At 46.7% G+C, this 27003-nt stretch overlaps 1 protein-coding gene across 8 annotated transcripts; it reads left to right on the top strand.

Annotated features, from left to right (window-relative positions):
• The first annotated feature begins 2445 nt into the window (after window positions 1-2445).
• fam131bb (family with sequence similarity 131 member Bb) lies at window positions 2446-26459 on the top strand. Of its 8 annotated transcripts, XR_008412567.1 has the most exons (10): window positions 2446-2626; window positions 15722-15759; window positions 17787-17822; window positions 18095-18197; window positions 20246-20470; window positions 20568-20708; window positions 21572-21882; window positions 22099-22368; window positions 22432-22822; window positions 22898-26458. XR_008412567.1 is itself a non-coding variant. In XM_053843845.1 (9 exons), exons 1-9 carry the CDS (start codon window positions 2599-2601, stop codon window positions 22630-22632), a joined length of 1344 nt encoding a protein of 447 aa, XP_053699820.1. In that variant the 5' UTR covers window positions 2446-2598; the 3' UTR covers window positions 22633-26459. The 8 variants fall into 8 exon arrangements, 7 of the variants coding, with proteins under 7 accessions (XP_053699820.1, XP_053699819.1, XP_053699818.1 ...); XM_053843845.1 differs by having other exon boundaries at window positions 18095-18188; window positions 22432-26459; XM_053843844.1 differs by having other exon boundaries at window positions 22102-22368; window positions 22432-26458.
• Window positions 26460-27003: the final 544 nt, after the last annotated feature.

Genomic DNA, 27003 nt, shown 5'->3' with positions numbered 1-27003 from the left:
GGTATCATCAGCTCAGCAATAATATTCTAGTCGTGTCAGATGTATATAATAGCGCCGTAAGTAGACAATAAAGAGTTTCTAGAGCATCACTTGGCATCACCCCCTCCATCTGTCCCACTCCTTGCTTCATTGCCGTTAAGTCAACAAAACATCAGTGACTGCCCGCGCTGTCCACACATTGTTTCCTTCCCTCCTCAGCAGACAGAAACCTTTGTTATCACAGAGCCAGACAGTGTGTGAGAATAAAAGCAGCACAGAAGTGGCTCTCAAGAGAATTTATGTGAGCATTTGGATCCAAACATGACTTATGAATGCGATCAATTCAGAATCAAATTCAACTATTTTATTTAAGGATTGGGTGAGAGAAGGAATGGAAGAGAGACTGGGGGCAATTTTTGCTTTCAAAATACTTCCTCTTTTACTTGCTCACACTAGGAAGGACTGTATCCACTTCAGAAGCGTCCCTGCTTCTGAAGTGGATAGTTGGGGATAAGCACTGTCACATCTTTCAGGCATGGCTATCAGTAAGAGACAAATGTGAAGCTGACTCCAAGTTGGTATTGATTTGTTGTCTAAATTGGAGACGGTTAGACACCTCACAGGCTTTTACGAAATTAATAGGACGAGTGGCAAGAGCTTAGGAGAGCACCTTGTGACTGTACCTGATGCGGAACTGAGGAGGCAACAAACCAAAAGGCTTGTCTCTCAACCAATTTCTGCCTCTGCCCAAGTGTCTCAAAGACATAGACATCATTGATGATGTTTTACATCAATGTAACAATGCTTTTAGGGATGCATATCCCTTATAGCAGGGGTTCTTAACCTCTCTGATCTCGGGGCCCACCTTTCCCAGAACACATGGGCCGGGGCCCATTCAATAGAACTGATTCATTCCGCTTGATTTCATTTGTGATCAGTAACCATATTTAATCCTCTTACACATAAACAAACCAAAACCTTGTGATATGACGTGAAACCATGTGATCATCACAAATATATTTATTTGTCATCAAAAAGTCCAACCAGCACCAGAAACAGGTGCAAGTCATATTCATCAAATTTTCTAAATTAAAAAAATCTACAAACTGTTGAGAAAATTGAAAAAAAACTGAATAAAATTACGCTAATATTGTTGTCGATTTGTTGTTCAGTGTGACGTGAGGCACGGTAAGGCCTCAATGTCTTCCTCTCAAGTCCTGCTCCGCCATCTTTGAAGCCTCTGCATCTCCTAAGATGGCAACTTAGGAGTTGAAGAAGGTCTGAAGAAGTTTGCCAGCTAGCGAGCTGATGATCTGTCCACTGGGCCTTGTCCTCGAACAGTTATTAAGACGTTTCTGTGCTCACTGTCGAAAGAGAAAGAAAGGGACTTTCTAATTCCAGTTACAGACAGCAGATCTGATAAAAAGGCGGGAAGCAGAGTCAGAGTTGAAGACACTGAGGTTGTCATTGGGAGTGACTAGGGAGGACAAGATTAGAAACAAGTGTATCTGAGGGAGAGCTCAATTTTGGGGAACTGATTGAGGGAGATAAGACGTGTTGGATGAGGATGGATGTGGTTAAGGAGAATTGGTTTGACTAAGGAAGAAGGGGGAAGATAGGATCAGGTGGAGGAGGCAACCCCAGAAAGGAAGGAAAGAAAATGTTACAGTGTTTCCCTGTCATGGTCCACCTGGAACGAGAGCCCGTGCAGGTGCACCTGGAGGAGACGGGGAAAGCATAAATCTCCAGTGCAACTCTCACTTGTAACTGGAGAAGAAGCGGATAAATGAACCATATTTGAAAGTAAAACCAAGTCTTTGTGCAAACTGTTGCACTGCCCAACAGTAGAGCGGCTCAGGAGATAGGTGCGGAGAAAAGTGAGCGGCAGAATCAATACAGTGGAGGTGGAGCCTGTCGGAAAACCCTCTGCCTCACTCGGGATTGTTTAGTGTTATGCTTTTTTTGAAGCTCATCACAGCGTGGGCGGGAGAGAGGGAGGGAGCGAGGCAGGAGATGAGTGATTGAGGAGGAGATGGAGAAGGGGAGCGGCGCGAGGAAACCGCTGCATTGTTAGGCTGAGCGCACACGGGAGAGGGAGACAGAGAGAGAATCCCCCATTTTAGCTCCACGATATTACAGCAGTGCAGAGATATCAACAATGGCAGCGCCGTGCTATTGATCTTCCACGCGACCCGACGCGCACAGTCAATCTAATTGATGTAGTAACCTCCTCATTAGGTGTCTGTTCTTCCTGTTTACACAACATTCAATTCTTTCATTGGGCTCAGCAGGTAAACACACAAAAGCTGTGGCAACTGCAGAACATGTGCACCAAAGCACACAATGGGATTAGAAACGAATCAGTTTGGTTTGGTGCTTCTGAAGAGCCGGCTCTTTTCTGAGACACTGCACCGTGGAGAGCGAGGGGGTGATGGAGGGAGAGAGAGAGAGTGAGAGAGAGAGAGAGGGATGGAGCAAGCGCAGGAGGGAGAAAACAGAGAGAGCGCAGGAGAGCAAGAAGAAGAAGCGAGAGAAAGAGAGTCGCTGGAGGAAGAGGGAGAATGCTCGCTGTCTGGGTAACACTTCCACGCTTGTATCCAGGGCCTTTGTGAAAACACCATGGGATGCATCGGCTCCAGGAGACTGAGTAAGCATCACTTCTCTCTTGCTGTGTGGTTGCGGACAATGACGGGGGGTTGGGGTGAGGAGTGTGAGGATGGGTGTCCTGAGGAGTGACGGCTGGACTACAGATTTGTTTGCAGGAGAATTCATGTGGTAGGACCCCTGCGCAGGCTGCATGTCACGGACGATACGTGTTTGAATGTGCTACTGTGGTGTGTGTATGTGTGGCAGCATCCCCCCATATTCTCCTCCCTGCCCCGCTCCCCTCCTCCCTTGATTTATGATGCTGTTTGGCAGGATGTATATGTGTGTGAGTAGGAGGCAGAGAGGGACAGCGAGGAGAGGCGGGAGCTTATTTATGGGGCGGCATGGCTTGGAGGGATCTAGAAAAAAGAGAAAAGTGCTAATGCCATTGTCAGAGGCGGTTTTGCACACTTTGTTGTTATTTGCGGTGAGAAGAAGAAGAAGCGGAGGCAGGAGATGTGAATACGTGCAGGCCGGACGGTAGTTTTCAGGTGAGAGCCCTCGCGGATCAAACCGCAGATGACACCTAAAGTAAATCCACGTCGGGGCGGCTGCCAAGTGTTTCCTACCTAGGATCAGCCGCGCACAGTGATTCCGAGAGGTTGCGGACTGGTCTTGGCAGGCAGAGCCAATCACACTCACCGGTAAAAATAAACACAGACTTCATTTTGAGGTGAAATATTGATGAGCCACTTAGCACATGAGGCACCGCCACTTCCACTCATGTCGCTCCTGAGATGAGGTCACACATGTTAGAGCCAGTTTAAGGAAGGATTTCCGGTATCTCCTGGAGGCTGCATGGTGGCGTAGAGGGTAGGATGCCTCTACGCATGAAGGTCAAAGGTTCAAATCTCACCGAGACGCTTGAGTCTTAGTCCTCGACGCGCTCGTGTGTGTGTCTTCAATAGTTTAATTGAAGCACATTGTGCATTAGCAACGGGAATGGTGTATTTTTTTTATCAGTGTTTACACTCTCAGACTCGTCTTTGAGCTGCTAGTCAGGTGAGGGGAAGCCAGTATTTTGAGGGATTCCCAAACTTCCGAATTCGTCTCCTCACAAGTCAGATCGCTCTGACGTTCACTAGATGCTGCGATCACCTCACCTGGCTTGTTCCTATATTGACAAGCCGCAGATCAACTACAACCATCGCCTCTCACAAAAGCTGGACACTTCCTGTATTAACAGCTCACAATAAATGAGTGGCAGGGCTGCACCGATTTCTTTAGTTTTGCAGGATCATCTCCACCGATCTTTTCTATCTTCTCTAGTGTCTGAAAATCAGTCAGTGTCCCTTCTAGAGAGTGGGCTAACTCCCAGGTCTGTCCATCGGCTGGGCACGCAGATTCAACAACAATAGTCGTCTCTAATCGGATGCTAGCTATTGTAGCATTGATAGTGAGTGACAGTTTACTTTGGCTGGACCTGTAGTCAAAGCGAAAAGAAGTCTCCCGTCTGGTGGGCAGGAACACTTTCTTTACTAACAAAAATCTGCTATTAAGTGGCCGCAATAAGGGCCTTGCTAATTCTTGTTATTTCCTGTTGACTTTTGAAAAATTGTTGTTTTTTTATGGAGGTTCTGTTAGGTGTGTTTTCTTGTCTTGTAAGATGTTGGTCATTTTTTAATTATATTATAACATTTAAAATGGTATTTCTATTTGCACTGTGTTAGCAGTTGCTTTGTTAGTTTGTCCTGTAATTGTTGCAATTTAGTTCAAGTTTAAAAGGAAAAAAAGAAACAGCCTAAATCGGCTCGTCAGCCTTTTCTAAAATTGTGTGCCCTCAAATCTGACGGTAGCCAACATGGAATGGAAAGCCAAACAGCTGGTTCGCTGTTAGCAAGGAGAAGTCACAGTCCGCTGCCTTTTTAATAGTAAAAATGAAGATGTTGCAACGCTGGCTTCACAGAAACTGAGAGGTTCACATGGATCAGAATGGCAAAGAATCAAACGGTAAAAGGCTTTTCAGGTTGACATGGCGTTGGCAGAGGAGTGAGGTTAGATGAGGTAAGGAGCTGTCAGCCGTAACTCACAGGAACAGAGCACAGCTAAGCAAGTTCCATTACGGCTCCTCCACTACGGACACCTCCGCAGTATTTTAGTCTTTCATGGATGATTTCCCTGAACAGGGCTTCTCTTTCACCACCTTTACTCATGATTGTTCTGAAACATTTACAAGCGTGAGGCGAGTCATGCTAGACCAACGTCACAACCTTGACGATGCACCTGTGGTGTCAGAAGTGGGATGTCTGGCTCTTCACTTGGCCTCTCCTCGCTCCGATGTAACGATAAAGACCCGTCTATTCTGAGACAGGCATATAAATAAGGATCCAAGGAGCAGAATCAGGACGACCGTGTGAGACAGTCAGCAGGCAGGTGTGAACTCCACACTTCCAGAAATAGTTTCCCAGCAGCGACTACAACGTAAGAGTCTGACACATTACAAGGTTACGAGGTTTGGGATCCTCCTCGCTTCCTCACCAGACTTCCTGCTGGGAGGAATAATGTCATTTCAATAGAGCCAGGGGCTTGGAGGGAAACCATGATAATCTGATCACCAAACGTCTGAATACTGAGGCGCGATTTAACACGTGAGCCAGTTAACGTCATACCAATGTTTTCTAATTATCCGAGTGATCCAGATGATAAGACAGAATTCAAACCAAAGAGAAGGTTCAAGTGGTGGACACTTGCCTCAGTACTCTTAACGCTGCTATAATCCTACACTAGCACGTAATTGAATTTAAATTTGGCCTGTGTGGGAATCACACGGATCCATTTCTTACTCACAATGAGAGCATTGGAGCAGCTAAGTGGCACTTTGACAAGATATAATCAATTTTGTCTGAAATTGATACCCTCGGTTTGTTTTCCCTTCAGACTCAGAGAGCACTGCTGAAAGGGGATCAAATAAAAGATACAGACTTTACAAATGATCAGACCTCAACCACACCACTCTGCTCCTATTTTAGGATTTCCACACACAGAATATAGGCAAAACTCTGCTGCTTTTTTAAATGAATTGCCACAATTTTTAAACGAAACAATCTCTGAGCTGCATTTGAAAGTGTTACAATGTAATATGTAGTTGCCTTGCCTGCTCTAAACCCCATAGTAGGTAAAGCTATGAAAGCTAAATTGGCCCAAACTACTGAATAAATGAAGCTGTCAAATGTGAACTTCACATCACAGACTTGCATCTTGAAAGCCTCCTCTGTAACCGTAACGGGATTCTCGTTTTCTCCTGGTGACCAACAACATCAGCCTTCGATCAAAGATACCGACCGTATGTGATCAGCAGCGGAGCGCCCGTGTTTATCCTGGCTCAGAATAGCTTCAGTGTGTGTTATTGATCATCCGCCTCTCTACAGTCCGCGCTGCCAACCTCAGATCAGCGACGGCACTGGATCCATCTTTGCGCTGGGGTAGTCTCGATGTGTCGGCTGCCCTCTGGCACCACCCGCCTGCCCGGCACCATCAGATTAGGGCGCCGCGGTGATACTCTTCTGTAGCCTCACGCTGTTCCGGAATATTATTGGTAGATGATGTCTCTGTGTGTGTGATATGAGTGAGGCCAGCAGGTGGACGTCCTGCCGAGTCCCACAGACCTTTTATTTGAAGACTCGGCAGTGATTACGCTTAAACACACAGTGACTGAAAAACTTTGTAGGGTGGAAATGTTATTCGTCCTCCTCCCATCTGGTGTGCCTGTGTTCTCTCTGTATTGTGTCAGTTTTGCCTTTACTCAGAGCAGATATTACCCAGGGTTGGTACAAGTGATACGGCATGTCATAATGGCTGTACACCACTATAAAGAGTTAGCTAAAGCGGGAAAAAAAATAGTTGGAGTTCATTTTAACTTACCCGGATACAGCAAATATAAAACTATAACAATAGATAATAACTCTTTCAACTTAACTTGACCACACATCGTTCAAGCTTTTTTTTTATTTTAATAATAATAATGTTTTTCAAATGTAAAAATATTTTTGCTTTTTAAAGACCAAACTTTTTTTAAAGATTCCATGTTTTTATTTATTAATTTATATTATATACATTTATATACATACATTTACTTCTTATTAATCTTCTCATGAAATTACTCTTTATTGATCTTTACATCGTCATCAAAACAAATACAATAATTCGATAATACAAATAAGATTATTCTTCATAATCTTCATAATAAATGTGTTTCTGATGAATTTGATTTACTGCCAACTAATAGAACACTATTATTATTTAATATTTACGTTAATTTTCAATGACTATTTTTCTTTTTAATCAAAAAAGAATGTGCTTTTTTTTACATTAACCATTGTCTTATTCTTTCTATTTTTCCTCTCTATATTTAAGTTAGTTTTATTACTGATTACTATTATTATTGTGTTTATGCTTTACCTCCATGATGATGATTTAAAAAAAATATTTACCTGTCTCTATTTTGCGCCGCAAACTGTGTTTTTTGGAATCGTCTGTTTTGATGAGCTTCCCGCCTCACCTTCACCGGGTCATTTGAAGACACGTGACGGATGCATTAGCGGAGCTTTTCTTCTCCTATTCGCCGCCTCATTAGAGACAGAAGCTGGAAATATCTCCAGTGAAAACATCTCTTCCTGCAAGTAGATTTAATCTGTTTCGCAGAAAGCAAATGTGAGTGGCGTCAATTAGATGCTATTAAATTGACTCTTCACATTCATCTGCGAGGTGCTGCGCTACAGTCATGTTGACGCAGGAGACGGATGATTTCACATGCACTCAGGTCCGTCTCAGCTCCGAGCTTCACCTCCGGTTAGCAACCGAAGAATACGGTTCTTTTACAGGATTAGATCTTGGTACATCTTCGATGTTCACATCATGGACGTATCTTCGAGGCTCTCTGGTTTCCTCCCACAGTTTAGAAACATACTGTTAGCATCAGAACTTGAAGGACCAACTTGGTTAGCATTAGCTGTTTGTGTCAAAAAAGATTCTTGTGTATTTGTAAATACAAGTGTGTCATGCAGTAATATACAGGAAAGAGAAGCTGTGTTTTCCTCTGACAAGAATTCAAAATGTGTGGCGTTTAGCTTTTTCCACTTCATGGTGTTTCATGTAAATTAGCATCGGACGGGTAGCGTGACCTTTTTCTGCACTGTCGTCGGAACTCTGTTCAGGACGTCGACAAACAGCTGCTCTAGTTGATTATTCAACAACTTTAAATATGTTTTCCAGTCGAGCGCTGCTGCCGTGGTGAAAACAACACCAACTCCAACTCTACTACACGTCACCGCCGTACTACCCAGTTTGCGGGTCACGCTGTACCTGCGCCTGCCGCTAGCATTAATCACTGGATAAATCGAGGCCACTCCAGCTCTCACGTGTATTAGTACAACATTATGACGACTCTCACTGGTTTGTGGAGCGTCTTAGCTTCGGTCCAGCGCCGCTGCTGACACACCACATCGCCATTCAGTAAGTGCTAATAGTCAGCTCTGAGTTAATGTGTGTCTGTGTGTGCAGAGAGGGATTTAAAGTAAAGCACTTTTCTCTTGCTGACATAATGAATCCCTTCGGTATATTATCTACTTATTTCAGCCTGCACCATCCATCTCTGACTGCACTGCATCTCTGTGTCCTGACCCACCTGCCAGCAATGTACTTTTGTTTGAAAACACGTCATTTTTTTGAGCTGCGCAGTTGACGTTGCTACTATTAGCTACTCAGAGAGCGCGGACCTCCGCCGATGACTTTGTTTCTCAGCTTTGTCAAACACAATCAACTTTCATGATTCAAGAATTGCAGAAATAAAATGCCCTGAGTCAAAGCTCGGCTGCGGCAATGAGCATGCCACACCCTCAAGTTTTCATGAGTGTGTGGCTCGGTACACTGGGAGTGGGAGCCAAAAGCAGAGTGCTCTGAAGTTCAGCGGCAGAGGGGAGTAGAAGAAGGGAAAGAGCAACGTTCTGAAGCAAGTAGAGATGACTCAAAGATGACTTTCTGAAGCTGGAGTGGCAGTTTTGACTCTCTCAAGTGGTCTAGGATGGAGGCCAGAGGTCACAGCTCTTGCTATAGAAGCCTTGTTAGGACCTCGCATTGTATTTTGGTGTATTCTCCTGTCTCCTCAATGTCTGGCCTGTTTCTGAAACAACTGATGGCCATTTTTACGACCGTAAAAGGACCCTGGTTCCTGCAGTCATGAGCTTCATGTTATCACCATCTTGCAGGTTCTTCATCCATCCAGAACACACCGCTGAAAGTTAGACGAAGACTTGCCCAGGGCCCTCTCCCTCGCTGCATCCGCCCCTGCACTCTGAAGCAGGAAGCGAATGATTCATATCTGCTGCAGTTCACACCCAAAGAGAAAAGAAAGTAATATGGAAAACCATATCCAGCGATTCTGTTGATGCACATCTGCATGTTGATGCTGCTGCTGCCCACATGAGTGACCTCCCCTCTGCCGGAGTGGGCGTGTGTGTGTGGGTGCCAATAGAGTCCATGAAGAGAAGATTCTGTCGCCGCTTCATCACCAAGGCTGAAACCGACACCTGGCTCACGGTCCGGCTAGTCTGCCAGGATGAGCTCGCGGCTGATTGATTGGCTCCGGTCCAATTTGGAAAAAGCCTTGTACACACCGACGCATTCAAGGTGAATGACTCGGTGATGTAGTGCCTGTGAGACATGGTGGCTGGTGATGAAGCGTGTGTGTGAGATGCTGCTGTGTCGACGTCCAGATGCCATGTGAAGAATATCATGTAGTCGGCGACAGATGTGGGAGTGTGAGCCGCATGTTGATGCTCTGCTGATACAGTTAGCTAATGTGAGAGTTGAAGCTGTTGCCACGGTAACGGTTTGCTTCCTGCCCACATATGTTGTCCACAATTTTTGGATACATTTTAAAAGACACACACAATGGCAAACACAGCTTTACTTGGTACTGAGCTATGGTGTGTGGCACCAACGCTTAGACCCTTGTCTGTTTGAAACCCCGGATCACAGTGACAAAATCAAAACCTAAACCAAAACCAAAATCAATGATAAAAAATGTAAAGCCAAACTCACAATTACGAAACTAAAACCTAAGATTAAAAAATAAATAAAGCAAAAATTCAGCAAACCTAAATCACAAAACTGAAGTCACAAATACCAAATCACAATTCCAGAACCAAGCTCACGTTTGTGATTTTAGTTTTTGAGTTATGATTAGTAGCTGTTCCCCTTTGGGACCAACGTAGAATCGGACTCACAGCTCTCTGAACAATTAGTGCTGCTGCCCCGGACCGTGGGGACTGTCTGCTCACCCTCCTTTTTGAGTCTCACAGAATTAGACCAAGGTCTCTTGGTGGTCCAGAGCTCCGTGCTCCCAAACGTCGGTCCGAGTCGGTTGGTTGGTCTAATGATACCACTCGGGAAAACAGAATGTGGAGCCAGTGTCTGCTGTTGTTGGGATTTCTGACTGAAGGCCTCGATGTCGGAACAGTAGAAGCTATTGTTGACACATTCCAGCGCAGGCATGGGCGAAATGATGCCTGGGGCGCACCAGATTTCACCTTTCCATGTGAAGAGAAGCCACGTATCTATCCGCTCACCCAGATTACAGAGTTAATCCTGAATGTTCATCTTCTCAAGCTGTGAATGCAGGAGATCCAGAACGAGATGTGCGTAATGAGTGTGTGGGTGCATACAATAAGTGTTTAAGTAAACAATGTGACTCAGCCACCGAGCGAGTTATGAAACTGAAACACAGTGCTGGCTAAGAGCGAGTGGCACCGCGGCTGCTGGTTGGACAGAGCTTGTATAAACAATCACCAGCTGTTGTTGTTGTTGCCTCATGTTCTTTTGTGAATCCTAACAAGGACTTCCAGTCCTCCACTAGTCTCACTTGGTCCCGGCCGGACCCCATCATGGCGCTGTTTCTAGATCAGAACATTCATTATAAATTCATCAGCCCATTAGGATGTGTGCGTGGCTGATCAGGTTTATAGTTTCTGGAGGTTTTCAGTTACTTATGAGCAGCGTTGGAAGTCTGGAGGCTTTTGAGGAATCTGGTTGAAAACCTTGCCGTGTTGATAGCAAAGCAGAAATGATCTGCAGCAGTTACCTGTGCATGCATGATTCATGTATGCATGAGGACGGAATTGTGTGAAATGAGGTCAAATTGAATCAGTCAAATCGTAAAAATCTCTGCAGTAAATGTTGTTTCAGTCCCATCAGCAGATTCATCAGCGGCGAGGCCTCCACAGATAATGAGGCGTGTCAGTTCTGCCGGCTGCTTGATGGAAATGCCATTTTCTTTCCAAGTTTGTGTCAGTAACTCCTATTCTCAGAGAGAGATTTCCAGCTGCTGTCCGGACCCGTCTCCACCAGCTCCTCCTCTGGAGCACCAGCATGGTCTCGGCCTGGCCGCGGCTGCCACCAGCACATGAGTCTGCTGGATCTGCTCGGCTGCTGCGGGGCGCTGTCACTTAAAAAAAGACAGCTGATGTTCAAGCGCGTCAGAAGGAGACGTTGATCTGTGACAGAAGTTGACAGTGTTGACTGCAGAGCTGGAGTTGTACACACCAGCGCTGCTTCTGCGCTAGATCCCAATTGACTGGTACAGACTTCTCCTCATTGGGACTAAAATCCGGCCCAATCACGAGGCTATTAAAAAGCCTTGGGACGGCTGGAATAATGAAACTGTCATGGTCTGGCCTGACAGCTCTCTGGGGAAAATGCTGATTCTCTTTGTAAGAGAAACAATTGTGATGAAGTGGCGACCAGCTCCACTGCAGATGTAAACAGCCGTCGCCCCTCTCCAGTTCCCCGCTGTTGTTGCTGTGGGGCACCTCGAGTGAAAAGGCAGCTGACGCTCAAACGCGACACTGCCGATCTGCTCCTCACACTTGGCTGCGCTTCTCTTTCACTTAAAGCTCGACGACCCCTCCTCACGACTCAGCTCCACTGGCTCTCCCACCACCGCAGGGGGAGCGCAGCGCCGCCCTGCTGTGTGTGCGGGGGAGCGTAGAGAACGCCAAGGGAGCAGAAGCTTGCTCAGAGCGCCGGTCATGTGCTGTGTTGTTGTTGCTTCTCCTCGGCCGACGAGCAGCCACTGGAGCTTCACCTCAGTCTGCCGCTCTGTTCTCCATCCAGATATTCTGAGAAATGAAGCGGTGAATCGCAGTGTGATGCGGACATTTCGACTCTCGCGGTTTGTTCTTTGAGCTTTGATGTGATCGCTGATGCGACGCTCTGATACTGGGTCGTGTACTCGCAGACTAAAAGTGTCTCCACCGACTGCGTCTGCCGTTTTAACAGCAGAGAATGACAAATCACTAGCTTGTTGTTTCCTGCTTGTTGAGACCATATTCTTCTATTCACTACAGCCCCAACTTATAAGTAGCACCAAAACTTAAAAACCTTTCCTGCACTAGGCTTAGTTTCCCCGCTAGGTGGCACAATATTAGTATTCACTTACTAACTAGCTAGAAATGAAGGTTTGCAATCCTGACCTGACCACCAATGGATCATCTTTGGTTTAGCGCAATCTAGTGTGGCTGCTGAGTTGCATATTATTTATTTTTTATCAGCTGTGTTTGGTTCCAATCTGCTCTGGCTTTGAACGCAGATCTGATTCTATTCAGCACCTTCACACTCCGGAGAATTACCGCCGTGTTTGTCTTTCAGAGAAGACATCTTGGGGCCCTGCAGCAGCCGTGTTGGGCCGAGCCTCGGCTTCCAAGACTCTGACTAGCTCAGCCTTTACTTTAACGTCAGAGAGGTAGAGGGAGCAGCGTTCATTCTCCAGCTCCATGACAGGAAGCATCCATTTGATTTACACAACATCAGTTTTAGGGAGAGTTTAAGCCGCTAATGTTTCAGCTCCACCGCTCTGCCACGACTGGAGGGGCTGCGGTGGTTGTTTGCAGTCGTGGAACTCGTGGGCCAAGTTGTGATTCATGTGCACAGAGAGTGAATGCTAATTTACTAATTGGCCAAATGAGGCTGAGATGGAGAGAAAGCAAAGACTGAAAGGCGGCAGATGAGTGGAGCCGTACGGATGTGTTCCACAGCCGCCGGCGACCGTGAATATGCCAGCATGACGACACGTCGACATACAGTTTATGTTTGCGGGGCAAGTTTCCGACTCAGAGGCCATGAAAGTGGGACATTTACTGTTTTGCCTGCTGCAGCTTCGCAAAGGAACCGTCTCACCGTGCTGCTCGGTGCCAAAAATCTAACACGCTCGGCTAATCCTAGTGAGGTCACGCAGAGTTCACGTCCAATGAAGAGCAAACCAGTAAATTCAGCGTTCCCTTAAGAACATTTGCACACTCAGGACATCAGCTGATCACTGTGGGCTCTGGACTTTGCTGTCACACTCTTACCAGCCAGGAGCTTTCTAATGTTTTGGAAATGGTTCTGGGTTAAAGCCAAAGATGAGGTCAGCCTTTAGATGGAAGCACCTAGGACGACTCTTGAATCTTGAGTGAAGGTTGATGGCATGTGATGTATGAAGAGTCATTGGGAGGGACTAGAAAGGACAAGGTTAAAAATGAGTTTATCACGTGGAGTTTTGGATGGTAGTTTTGTAGTCAAGAGCACACCCACCGAGACCAAGACAATAGAGAGACTGAAGAGGATTGAGACCGAGGCATTTGGAGGTCGAGACCAGACCAAGGTCAAGGCCAATCCCGTGTGCTACAACACTACCAGGTGGTTTGTGGAAACCTGGGAATCAAATTGTGGCAACCGCTGATGAGACATGACTAGAGACATCTTCTTACCTTCAGGGTTTTGAAGCGGCTGGGTGGAGGACCAGAGGCAGATGTGAGGGTTCTCCCGAGCGCTCCCCTATGCTGGGATGTCACCTGGACGCTGAGGTTTTGCTGTTTTCGCCAATATCTAGTTAAGTCTGACACACAAAGTAAGCGCTGCCTTACTACGGTAGACTGTTAAAAACGGCCACTGTGCTCCACTGTTGTCCTCAGTCACCTCAAGGAGAACCCTGGATGTGATATTTTATAGACTGAGTTTTACTCATCAATAAGGCTCCAGATCAAGAGGGCATTCCAGAGCAGAAGGACGTCACCCTTCCCCCAAAGCAAGAAGTGACTGGCACATGTGTAGGTGATCGCTGACCATCATCTTTGCCTTAGATGTTGTGCGAAACCAAGGGTCCGTTTTCCGGACCTGCAATTATGGAACCATACATATCGGAAAGTGCAGTTGGTTGTTCCGCCGACTCGCCTGACAACCATCAGGCTGCAGGGCAGACTTCAGCTGAGATACCCGGCTCCCGAGACACAGAATACATTATACCACTCGCCTGAGTCAGAAGCATGAAATTACCTCTGACATGACAGAGAGGTATAGTAGCTCTTAAAGGTGGATTCAGGCTCAAGCTGCAGGTGACAGAGGCAGCGCTTGCTCTGAGACAAATGCGCTGAAGTTCAATAGGTCACGAGATGTGGAAAAAGTAAATGGTTGAATTAGCTAAGAGCTTAGCTCACACATTTCTTCAAACAGTCGCAATATTGTTGTTTGTTGTAAAGGGTGAGAACTGCACTGACATTGGGGGCCACCAGGGGGCTTCCTGTTGACGTTGGCTCCCACAGTTTGGTTTTGATTTTGGAACTGCCATCTTGGTGTACAAGAAGATCACACACAAAAGTAGCGTTTGGAATAACTGAAACCAGGCCACAGGGTGTCTTGTCGAGAGAATTAGCATGATAAGAATTTTCTTCAGAGTGAATGTGAGGTTTGATGAGTCTCCTTATCTTTCCAAAGTCAACAGAGAGTTAAGATGTTTGCAGACTGCGGCCCCTCATCAATAAACAAGACCAGGATTCAGCATTTACTTCTGAAATGAGGATGTCAAGACTGTGTTTACCCGTGGAGCAGAGCTGGGCTAATTTCAGAGAGAGGAAGGTCAGTCCCTGGAATGAAGCGTGTCCCTCGTCTCCTGCCCACACTGTGATCTGATCAGATGAGGTTGGGGATGAGGGATGGAGAGGAGGGGGCGATGCCGGTGGTGGTGAGGGGCTAATATCTCCGAGCCCATCAGAGCTGATGCTTGTGATTCACTGGGTCAGTGGGTCACAGACTTCAGTGGACATTGGCGGCGCCAATAACGGTGTGTTCTCTCAGCTAATCATCGACTGACGCTGCTGTGAGAACACGAGCAAGACACACACCGGCTCCAACCCCCCCGAGAGCCACGCAGGTCTCAGGCCCTCTGATACAGTGAGGAGGCACCAAGAGACCACCGCGCTGTTTAAACTCCATTACTGGTGCACTTGCTCTAATTAAACCAATGTTTTAATTAGGATTTGGACAGTGGGGAACCAGGGGGGATGATAGTGCAACAGAGAGAGTGTGTGACTCCAGTTCAGCTCCAGTACTTCACCGATGATCTCAGTCACCGTACATTTAGGCCTTCTGCTTTTTGTTTGTGAGTGAGTCACTAGTCCTTCATAATAAAAGGTATGTTAGCATCCAGCTAACTCCAAACAGAGCTGGCTAACTGATGAAGTGCATGCTGTATTGATTCATATTCAGATGTGTGAAGATTTTCAAACCAACAGCCATCATGCCAGCCAGTTGCTAAAGTGCGCCTTAGTCATGCTATGGCTAACGGCGCTGCGCTACATTGATATGTTTGTTTATTTATTTTTATCTATACCCCTGTTAACGGTTTAACTGTCATCTTTATTGGAGTCCACCTCACTTTAATGTGCTTAAAACAAAGCTTTAAAATCGTTTCACGTGTTTTCTTCCCCAGAGCTAATGCCTCAGTTCAGTCCATGTAACTAACTGTACATTTTGTACTGATGCTACCTGTCACAATTGGAACAATTTCTTAATTCTCTTGGTTTTGGCTGTTTTTAGTTGAATTATAGCTGATCTGTTTGTTGTGTCTGAGAGCTGCAGGGTGTTCTTTTATTATTTTTGAGTGTTTGTTATTCATTATTTAAGTAGCAACAGCTGTATAGAACCAGCAAAGTACCATGTACCACAACGCTTCAAATATCTCTCGACGTAGCCGACGTGTGGAGGCACATCTTTATTTTTAATCTTGAAACAAACCTCCTGACAGACCATTTGGTCCTCCTAATGCTTGTCTCCCTCTGTGTTTCAGCGGCAGATGGCGTGCCGGTCCAGAAGGATGGGGAGCAGGTAAGTGTTGGGTGATGACTCACACTGATGGACCTCTGGAGGAGACAGATTTTAAGTTGGCGTGTGTCATCGCTGAGACTGTGTCCTCTCTGCATCGGTGCTGGTAGATTAGTGGAGTAGAAGATAGAAGCTGCAGATGTGAATGAGCAGCAGCTGGTCACCATGATGTCATCGTTGATGCCTCACTGAAGGTCATCAAGGATACTTTGCATCCATCCACTCACATCATCAACACACCTACAAAGCGTTGCCAGGATCTCTGAGAATAGTTGTCATGTGACCAACAAGTCAAGCGCAATCCAGAAGGGGGCAGCACCATTTTCTTTGTCTTGTTTGTAGCGGAAGATCTGAGGTGCCCCTGACCTGATTTAGTGGATCTGCTGTAAGGTGTTCCATCCTCTTGTGAACCACTGTGGGCTTTGAACCATCGTCACACCCCCATTTTAAGTTCATGCTGAGAGAAATGCCAGTCAGAGTCAGACCGTCAAGTTTGCTCTGTTCCAGCAGACACTAGTTTTTTATGCTGACTCATGTCAAAACCAGAACCAGAGCAAAAGAGGCTTGTTTTCTCTTCTGTTGGTCTTTTCCTGTTTGGACACGAGTTGCCACAGAGGTTATGAAACGTATTTGTTGACCACATCTGCAGCACCACACATGCATCGCTGACCCACTCGCTGGTTCACTGCGTCCCCTTCCTCATTTGACCAACTGTGACCCGGCCGACTGGGAGCACACATAAGAGGTTAGATGCAGGCAGGTTGACTCGTCCTGACAAACAACATCGTGCTCCTGCCTCCTCCCTTCTTCTGAGCGAGGAACCCATTCTCTCCAAACCGCTCCTTCAGAATGCGCTGTGGACTGATTCCATCATTTATTTATGGGTCCTGCCCCAGAATGCCCTTGAAGGGGGAAGAAAAACCGGCAGACTCGGATGCTGCTGGAAGGTTCCGCTCCTCCACTGGAGTGTGTTGACTCTCATCACACCCACCGCTGCGTGGAGAGGAGACCAGCAGAGAGACAGACGGCAGGAAATGGGCGACGAGGGGAGGGAACGAGAGGCAGGAAGAGGCTGATATCGATTAGCTAGCGAACACTGCGTGTCAGGAGAGAAGCTCAGCGCTGTGACTAAGTTCAAACTAGCCATATTAGCTTACGAAGGATAGTTTTCATTCGACTTCCAGATCCAACCAGATCTTGAGTCATGATGTTGCCATAGAAAGAAAGAGCAACATTGAAACAGCACTTTTGTAGAGCTAAGTATCAACTACATGACAGCGAAATTAATACGTCTCTAAAGTTTTTGATTTAACTTTTGTTGTCACATCCTGAGGCTGTTTTTAAGGTGGCTGTTTTAGATCGAGAAATATTTCTGTTCAGAAGAGAGTGTTTCCAGGCTTGAGATTTTCCTCAGTAATGTTAACATTTTCTAGTAGCAGCATCAGATAAATAGCACAAGTTATTTACATCCTGTTTTGAAATAGCTGTCTGAAAATAGTAATATTAATATTATCCTTGCAGTTTAAGTTATTAATTGCTGTTATGATGTTTGTATTTGTTTAAGTTGCTATCATAATTTTATTATTTTCCTCTTGTTTGGAAAGTGTTTTTATTCATTTTTATATTCTTATTTTTTATTGTTTATCATCATCATCAGTGAATATGTTTTTTTTGTATTTTATTCACATTCATTATATTAAGTATCCGTTTTCTTCTTCCTAAAAGTCTAGAACAAGCGTGTGTCGGAGTTGCCGCCGTGTTTTCCTCGACAGACTGGATGCAGCTCTGACATCTCTCTCACACTCTTTCATGGCTTTCATGTGTTTGGCAGCGAGCTGACCAGACTCATTCATCCGCTGCAGAATCGCTTTTCTGTACCACCTTTCTTGCCGTCATTCTGCACCTGAAAGTCATGTGTATCCTCCTCCCCTTTCTTCTCTCCTCTCTGTGCATGTCGCTACCTCCTCTCCCGCCTACGTTTTTTTCTCCTCGTTCCCTCATCCCTCTTTCCTTCTATCTGTCTTCTTCAGCATGGACGTTCAGAATTTTCATGGGAAGGAATTAATGTAAGTGTTGTGACGTCATTTCTTTTGGTTCTTCTGGTGACCCTCCTTCTTTCTCACCATCCCTCACTTCAATTTCAGTCGAGAGCACAATCAGATTATTAAGTCTCAGATTAGGATTAAAGGAATGTGGATGCCATCTTTTGTATTAACCCGGCTTCTCCATCACTTCTCCTCCTCTCCACTCACTCTTCTTTAACACACACTGTCACACTTTTCTCCTCACCTCCTCCCCCCTTCCGTCGCTCCTCCATCCGTCTCTTTTCTCTCTCCAGCTGTCCATGGAGGACACCACGTCCATCCTGCCACGGCTCAAGAGGAACTCAAATGCCTATGGCATCGGGGCTTTGGCTAAGTCTTCTCTGTCAGGTGTGTCAGGTGTGTGTCTGTGCTGTAACTGGTAAACCGACCCCATGTTGGCTCCGCCCTCACCAGGCGCCGGAGTCAGCATGGTACCCAGAGATGGGCCCCCCCTCCCTTCTATCACTTCCCCCCCTCACTGTGACACAACACTGTCAATGGCTCTGCATCAGTCATTGGCGACATGGCAATGAATCCAACACCACAAACACACAGGTACAGAAGCTTGTTGCTAAAGTGGAAGGTGAGTAGTGAGAGGGAAGTGTAGTTCTGCTTGTTCAGTGGTTGTGAAGTTCTTTTTTTAACACGGCTTGGATGTTTTGTGTCTGAAATAGTCGATTCAGTGCAGTAAAGTGGAGTTTCTTTCAGTGCGTTTTATGTCGACTCTACACGACATGACTTTCAAGCGTTCCAGAAGACAAGACGATATTTTGTTAGAAGAAAAAGTGGTCAATAAACAAGACATTCCCGTACTTGTAGGCCCTACAGCGTTTTTGAAGTACCCCATCGGTGGACCCTAAAATACTGGTTTGTGTCGTAGCTTTTGCGATGTGTATTGGAGTTAAACCCAGAGCCACGCTTCTGTAGGTGTTTCCACGCATTGCGAGTGCTAACCCTCAGGACAATCCAAATCAGTTAAGATGAGTCCAATGTATGACACAAAGCTGCAGCTTTGTTTGTCCAAGATAAAGGCCAGAGGGCCAGCATGTGCCTGAAACCTCCTCTAGCTCTTGCAGGAGAAAAACGAGTCATCTAAACTAACTTGTCTTAGAGGAGCGGTGGCTGTACTCTGAGTCTCTCCTGGATGACTGAGCTTCCGTCTCAAAGAGACTTTTGTGTCTGCTACTGGTGAGAGTATGAATCCAGTGCAGAATTGTATCGTGCTCTACACTGGATCCGACCACAAACTGTTGAGTCAAAGCTGGGTGCCGAAACCGCCCCACATCAGTCATGACTCTCTTACCACTTAATCATTAATCTACAGCTCAGCAAACACTTGAAAGTCACGGAGTGTAAGGTCGCCATGAGGTCGCCGTTATTGGAGTGCAGTGGAGTGTATTGCAGTGCAGTCTAGTGTGCTGTGCCACTGATTTGTCTGACAACTTATCCCCATAATTTATTCATAATTCTCATCGCCACCTCCATCAGTGGGGATTAGAAACGTGTCAACATATGGATGGAGCTCAGCCATGATGCCCTCCGAAGACTTGGCTTCCTTTAAAGTGTATGCTGGCGGTGTTTGTGGAGGAGAAGCTAGAGCAGTTTGGTGCAGTGTAGCGATCGTGTCAACACGTCCCATGACTCACGCCACGTGGTCACCTCACCCCAATTAACCTATTGCAGAGCGTCGTGCACCTTTACCCGACACCACACATCCATCTCATCCTGTCACTGCTCCGCGAGTGTCATTTACCACCCGACCATCACCTCTGGTTCCGCTGCTCTTGTAATCCCTCGTCATTAGGACTTTTACCACGCGTTCAATCAAAGGCTGTGGCGCCGGATCCTTTCTCATATTGAGGAGCCCCTTTAATAAATGATCACCAAGAGCTGTAGGACCTTCCACTAGAGTCAAAATAATTCACATAGGAAATGATCCCAAAATCCCAAACAGAATCGGAACGACTTCACATTATTGCATATGCATATTGCAAGATGCCACAGAAACTGGGCAGGAGAAAATTCAACCAGGTGATCCACATGAGATGTTCAAGGAGGAACCATTTGATAGAACATTTGTCATGGAGTAATGCTGAGCTTCCCCTCTAAAGTGGGCGCCCAACATTTGCCGGTTAGCGTGTGTGCAACTGGCATCACTTGTGGCCATGTGCACACAACACACGACGTCTGAGATCAGCTATACTTCCAATCACTTCTTCTTATCCGGGCTGCTGTCCACCACACTCCATCATCTCCATTTTCCCTCTAAAATGGGTGTCCCTGAACGCCTCACCTTCCCATCCATCACTCCTTAAATCAAACCCACCCACGGCTCCGTCTCCCCAGACCTCCGCCCATCACCCTTTGGTTCATATTGACCATCGTCCCTCCCTCTCCTCCGCCAGGGGTGACCCGGACCATGAAGGAGCGAGTGACCAAGCCCACAGCCATGGCTCAGGGCCGCGTGGCACATATGATCGAGTGGCAGAACTGGGGCATGCAGACGGTGGGATCCGGGGGCCTCCCCCAGGCCCGCATCAGCACCCAGGAGCGCGAGAAGGAACGGCGGCTGGAGAACGACGCCTACAGCGACCTGAGCGACGGAGAGAAGGAGGCTCGCTTTGCCGCAGGTGAGAGGAGAACACTCACCGTACCCCACGTGGTGGAAGTTTTGTCGACTGAACAGTCAGTTAAGCGTGTCCCTGCGATGATTCGTCCTGACCTCAGGTATCCTGCAGCAGTTTGCCATCTCAGAGGCGACGTTACTGGCTTGGTCATCGATGGACGGAGAGAGTCCGAGGTCGGGATCCAACCAAGGCAGCGTGGCCCATCTGAGCGAGGTCAACCAGGAGAGCATCACCAGTCGAGGTAAACACGCTATTAAAAATGGCACTGATGGACGGGTTCGAGTGTGAGAAGGTTAGACAAAGGATGAGGGTCCTTCAAAATGATTTGAGGTGATGATCAGGATTGAAATTCCATCAGTTCCTTCTTCATAATCAATATTTCACTCCATGACAGCAGATGTACGGCTTTGTGGTTGAGAGAAATAAACATCATGGCTACATCTGATCAGCTAATGGCGTCGACCAAACCCACTGCTTGTTATAAAGTCCTATTCCGCCTCGCTGTGATGTCAGACGTAGGTGAAGGTGCAGGTCGCGCTTCTGCTGTGTGCGCCGTTGTTTCTCTTCTCCATCTCCTGCAGCCTTCAGCTCATTATAAGATCCTCCGACATGCAACGCTGAGAAACAAATTTAATCTGCATAAACAGCAAATTCAGACAGTGTCAGTTCACGCCTTTCCCGCGGACGAGTGGGCCATGATGTGAGTCAACAACCCCCCTCCCGCGAGGCTCAGGGCCGCCTCAGCTGGTTATTTTTTTGCTAAATAAACTCACAGTTGCAAATAATTGTGATGCTCAACACAACTCAACAAGATGTGTATAGGAAATATTTATTTATTTATTATTTAGCATGCCGCTTCAACAGCTTCACATCACATTTTGCTAATGCTATTGATGTCACATTAGCGTGATAAAAATCTCTGCCAATAATAATGTAATAATTATAATAAATTATATAAATGATTAAATAAGCATAATAAGTTATATATATATTATATATAATAGTAATAAGTTATTTGCTTTTATTTTCAGTATTTAAATGCTCATGTTGAAACCCATTCTAGTCTGTTTTTAGGAAGTGACCCTGCTGCCTCCTGTCTTGCAGACCAGATCCTGCATCACTCCTCAGCAGAGGTGTGGCCTCACACTTACGTCTCACAGGGACATTACTGCCTCTCGTCCTCTGACGCCTGGGAGCCCATCAACAACGACCCCTCCGCCGTGGCGTCACCCCCTGCCGGCTCCTACGTCATGGGCTCGGAGAATTACGAGGGTCAGGCGGCGGCTCACTTCTTGTCGCAGCAGCAGCAGCAGCAGTTTAATCTGCAGCAGCAGAGTCAGCTCCAGCAGCTGCAGCAGATCCAGCAGATCCAACACTACCAGCAACAGCAGCTGCTTCAGTACCAGCAGCAGCAGGTGAGGCCAGCAGGGTGCGCTCTCTGCAGAGGCCACGACACATGATTAAAACACATTCATGCACATTTGGTGCGAGTGGTTGTCTGTCTACGTGAGCCCTTTAATGGACTATAGATCTGTTCAGGATGTCTCTCACCCCGACTAGCTGGGAGGAAAATTAGTCATGTTAGCATGCACATCCAGTTCGTCTTGTGACCACAAGCCTTTTGTCGTCAGCAGTCCCTGGAGCACCGACTCCATTCCGCCAACCACTCGTTGCAAGCGACGCCCAACAGCACCATACACAGTCTGGTCCACCACGTCCACCCGCCACTGGTGGACCTCTGGAACACGGGACAGATGGAGGCCTACCAGGCCGAGGCGGGTGGCTTCATGGGGGTGTCCGCGGTTGTGGAGCCCAGTCTCTGCGTCCCCAGCGGAGAGGAGAACGTGGGCACGGAACACTCGCCGCTGCTAGAGCAGCACGAGGAAGAGGAGGAGGTGAAGGTGAGAACGACGTGAAGTTGACTCCGCTAGTTGTAGCTGACTTCTCTGTGTGCGTCTGCTCAGGAGGGCGAGGTCACCTTGTGCATGGAGCTAGAAACAGCCACGTTGACTCTGCCCACGCAGTCGGGCGACGCATCCGGAGGCAGCAGTCCGGGCCAGCCGCCGTCCGAGCCCATCAGTGAGCGGAAAGATGTCAGCGCCGGCCTGGAGGAGAAGGAGGAGCAAGAAGAGGAGGGGCCTGCCGCTGCCATGGCAACCAACTGAGTCAAATGGGACTCCTCATCCAGGACTGACCCGGGAGTCAGCCGGGAGTCAGCCGGGAGCCACCGCTACAACACAATATCTATCTATTAATCCGTTCCTTTCAGGTATCAGGAAGTTGGAGTCCTTAAAGGAGATTCAGACTCTTGCTGCAGGACTCCACTGAGTTTCTTTGTAAGCCTTACACTCAGAGGTGAGTGAGGAGGAGGAGGAAGAGGAGGAGGAGGAAGAGGAGGAGGAGAACTCTGACATTTCCACTGTCAAACAGGGAAGAGGAGGAGGGGAACGGAAACATGCATGCTTTTAATGAAGACAAGCAACCGTGTCATCCACCTATAGTTATTTTCTATGGAAACAAAAAAGATAAGTATGATATGAAAATAAGAGTTCTCCAGTCTGGGAGAACTGCTCTGTTTACAGCTGTTAATCCACATAGTAGATAGTGTTTAATCCCAGCTAATCCACACACACACACACACACACACACACACACACACACGCACACACGCACACACACACACTCATTCTGAACCTCTGCGTTTCAGTGAAACGCAGTCCCTGACTGACCCTCTATAATATGAATGATTCAAGCGGCACAAGCGCGGCCGGGCCCGGGTCCGGGCCGCTGACTGCACACACACTGCACAGATAAGGATTGTACTGTAAGATAAGTGTGCTTCCTACTCTCTGTATGCATGTTTATCAGAGTACCTGGAGTACCTGTACTATACAGCACTGTATAGACTTTGCACTGACCCACAGCCACCCAGGTGAGGGTGGGGGCGGGGCCTTCGGTGGGCTCAGAAATAAAAAAAGACCCAGCTGCATAATCTCTTTCTTTGCACTGATGCAATCCAACAGGAGGTCGCCTTTGGACTCTGAAAAGCTTTCAGCACCAAAACCGAGCCACTGAACAACCGTGAACCCTCAGCTGCTTTATTTTTTTCCCAAATAATTGATAAGCATCTTTGAATGTACCGGAAGACGGACGGCGGCTAAGGACAGCGGACGATGTTTCCGTCCACATGGAGGGACCTTAATGAACACTTTGAGAACGGACAAACGTGCGAGGAGCTTTTCAGAAGTGGATCCACTGTTTGGCTCACCAACACACACACACACACACACACACACACACACACACACACACACACGCACACACACACACACACACACACACAAATATCTAAATTGTAACCAGCAATATCCAGGCTGACCTCTGGCCTCCAGTGTCGCCTGCAGTGTAAATATAAATAGTCTATAAAAGAATCTTCTCATACCTTTATGTTGGGTTTTTATTAACTTGCAAAGGTAGGCATCCACACTGCTGCATTTGGGTTGCTCTGTCGTGCTGTTTGACGTGAAAGTTTCCTGGATAGGAACCCATCCACCAGAACCAAAAACTAAATACATGAATAAAGAGGTTGCAGGCATAATGTCCGAGTATGGGTAGGATAATTCGACAAACTCTGCTGCAAGTGACTTGATTTTTACTTTGATTTTAGTTGATGCTTACTCTGGACTGTATTTATGCGAGTGGTGCATTCAGGAACACTGCAGTTCGGGACACCAACACAGATGAAAAAAAGATGATAGATCAGAGACAAAAATATTACTCTTAGTTGGGTATATTTGAGTCATAGTTTAGGGTATTTATTAACAAGCAAAATGCAATATAAATGCAAATTTATTGATGATATTGTTTTGTCTTCTACACTTCAAGGCTGATTCCAGCTGGTTAAATTTCGTAAGATTAGTGACAACCAGAGGGCAGTAGTGGAAGAATCCCCACCACGTAGACTCCGTGACTTAGACAGGAAGCAGGTCACAGATGAGTCCTACACACCCACGTGAGTCCAAGGTAAAGGCTTTCAGTTGTAATGGACAGTCTGGTTTGCTTCCTGTTAAGTTTGTCTTGAAGCAGAGTTTGGAGTTGACGGTCACAGGTGAACACTAGCACTACGTTAGTGTTAGCTTTGGTGTGTAAATGGTTTTAAAATGTGAAAACACACATCTCTGCCAAAGTTCATCAAACAAAAATGCAGCAATGTGGATTAAGTTGCACTTTTCTGGGGGTCATAATCTCAACTTTTAAGCCTCATCAAAAACTAGCTGACTCATCCAATTGGAGATGGGGGTCCTCACATGAATCACTCAGCCAATCAGGGAGTAGATCGGGGTCGATCTGTGTCTTCCTGCTCATGACTGTGAAGCCCGGGGAGCAACAGCCAGGATTGGTGTGGAAACAATTGCTGTTTTTTTATGTTGCTGCTGGAGATTCCGTGCATGTCTCACTTCATCCTCTCACGGATGATTGTGTGCGGGGCTTTTAAGAAATATAAATATGTACAGAGCAGAGAGCGCGACGGTCTATTGACCTGAATGAATTATTTTGCTTCTTTATGCAACGATGGGACGATGTTTATTTTTATACAAACCTGTTGAAATCCCTCCCGGTGTTGGTGAGAATTGGTGTCACGGCAGTAAAGCGACTTGTTGAGAGGATCAACTCCAGCTAATTGTGTGCAAAGACTCTTTTTATTTTCCTGCAGGAGTCTTTGTTTACAGGCAACAGAATGTCTTTACACGGTGACACTCGTTCGTTTATTTATTGAGCAATTACTCGGCGGGGAGATATAACTTGTACAGTTTTCTGTCAGATTCCACGTCTCCATTGACTGCGCTTACGTGGGGACATGGCTCTTGTTATGATGGGAATCAGGGCTGCACAAAACAAGAAAGAGGTGAAGGAACGAGGGTTGGAATCATGAATTATCTTGTCTTTTGTGGGGGGAAAATGCTTCCTAGGTCATCTCATTCCACCTGCCCTTGGAGATACGTTGTTTTGATGACGCCATTTCTAGCGTAAAGCTTCTAAATGGACATGCTAGAAAAAGCTTCTGTCATTGGTGAGAGCTGCAGAATAAAGCATTGCCTTCTCAAGATCCAGGTCAGGTGGAACTGAGGTGAAAATATTGACTGTTGTTTAGAACAAGAAGGTTGTGTAACCACCAAAAAGTCCATGCTCACTGTTGTGCAGCCCTGATGTTGGCGGCCACTTTGTCGAGGAGCCACCTGTGGATTCCAGCGATCACATCTCTGTCACGGTTTTTCTACCACTCCACTGCCTCCTGTTTCTCCTCCTCTCTCTTCGTACCTGTGTATCCGTGTCCGTCTGTCCGTGTTGTCTCGTTGGAAGAATCACTGCCTGATAAAAAGTATGTATCTAAAACATGTTTCCAGCCAAAGTGGGTCTGAGGCAATCACGTATAATCTGGCTGTTGTGCAGACGTGGCTGTATAAAACGCTTCTGTGTACAATCTGGAGACTCGCTCGCTCGAGCTGAGCTGAGCGTAGCGCTGGCTGCCGTATGCAACACTGGCACCTATGCATGCTTGTCGTCCAGGTGGGTTCTTCCATGTGTCCTCTGCTCCTCCTCCTCCTCCCTTCTTGTTTCTCTTCTGTTAACCTGCACGACAGAACCTCCCTCACCTCTGCAGTTCCTCCCACCTGTCTCCTCTTGTTTTCCTCCGGTGGAGAGAGAGCAAATAAACAGACCAAACATGTTGTACGTGTGGAACTGTTTTTGAATCATTCTCAACAATCACTGCCTCAATGATTTTCTTTGCAAAAGTCAAATCCAGAAAAATATTTTGGTAATCCACCAAGCCACAGCTGCTGATCTGTTTCCAGGTCACGGGGGCAGCAGCTTCATAAATGGTCATGCCAAACCCTTCACCTGGGCAACATCTCAATCCGGTCCCAATCCCTCCACCTGGTCCTGGGTCCACCCCGGAGTCTCCTCCCAACCTGCCGTGCCTGAAACACCATGAGATGCCCGAACCACCTCAACTGTCTCTCCTCAACAGGGAGAAGCAGGGTCTCTCTCCAGTGACAGAATTCCTCAGCCTAAGGCAGACACCCACCACCCGTTCAGCAGTGTGGATGCCTACCTTTGCAAGTGTTGATTATGGTCCCTCCATGTGGACGGCTCATTTCAGTCGCTTGAATCTTGGATCTGGTTCTTTCTTAGCAGAGGATTGGGATGCAGATTGATCGGTAAATAGAGAGCTTTGCTTTTTGGCTCAGCTCTTTCTTAACAGTGTGGTAGAGCGACTGCAATACCACCCCTGCTGTGCCGATTCACCGACCAATTTAGCACTCTCTTACCCCCCCTTGACAGACGCTTACATTTTCTCTTCATTTATTGAAAAATTACAGACAGTTATAGTTGATTTGCATGTTTGCCACAGAGCACGAACTTAAACAAACCGATCACGTGTGACACAAAGGCCAAGTGACTTAAGTCTACATCAATATTTAATATCATTTTGGTACATTTCACTGCTGTCAGCTGTTTTTTCTAAGACACTT

The sequence above is a fragment of the Synchiropus splendidus genome, chromosome 15, assembly GCF_027744825.2.
Source record: "Synchiropus splendidus isolate RoL2022-P1 chromosome 15, RoL_Sspl_1.0, whole genome shotgun sequence".
Lineage (NCBI taxonomy): Eukaryota > Metazoa > Chordata > Actinopteri > Syngnathiformes > Callionymidae > Synchiropus > Synchiropus splendidus.
This window is presented reverse-complemented; position numbering and strand designations above follow the sequence as displayed.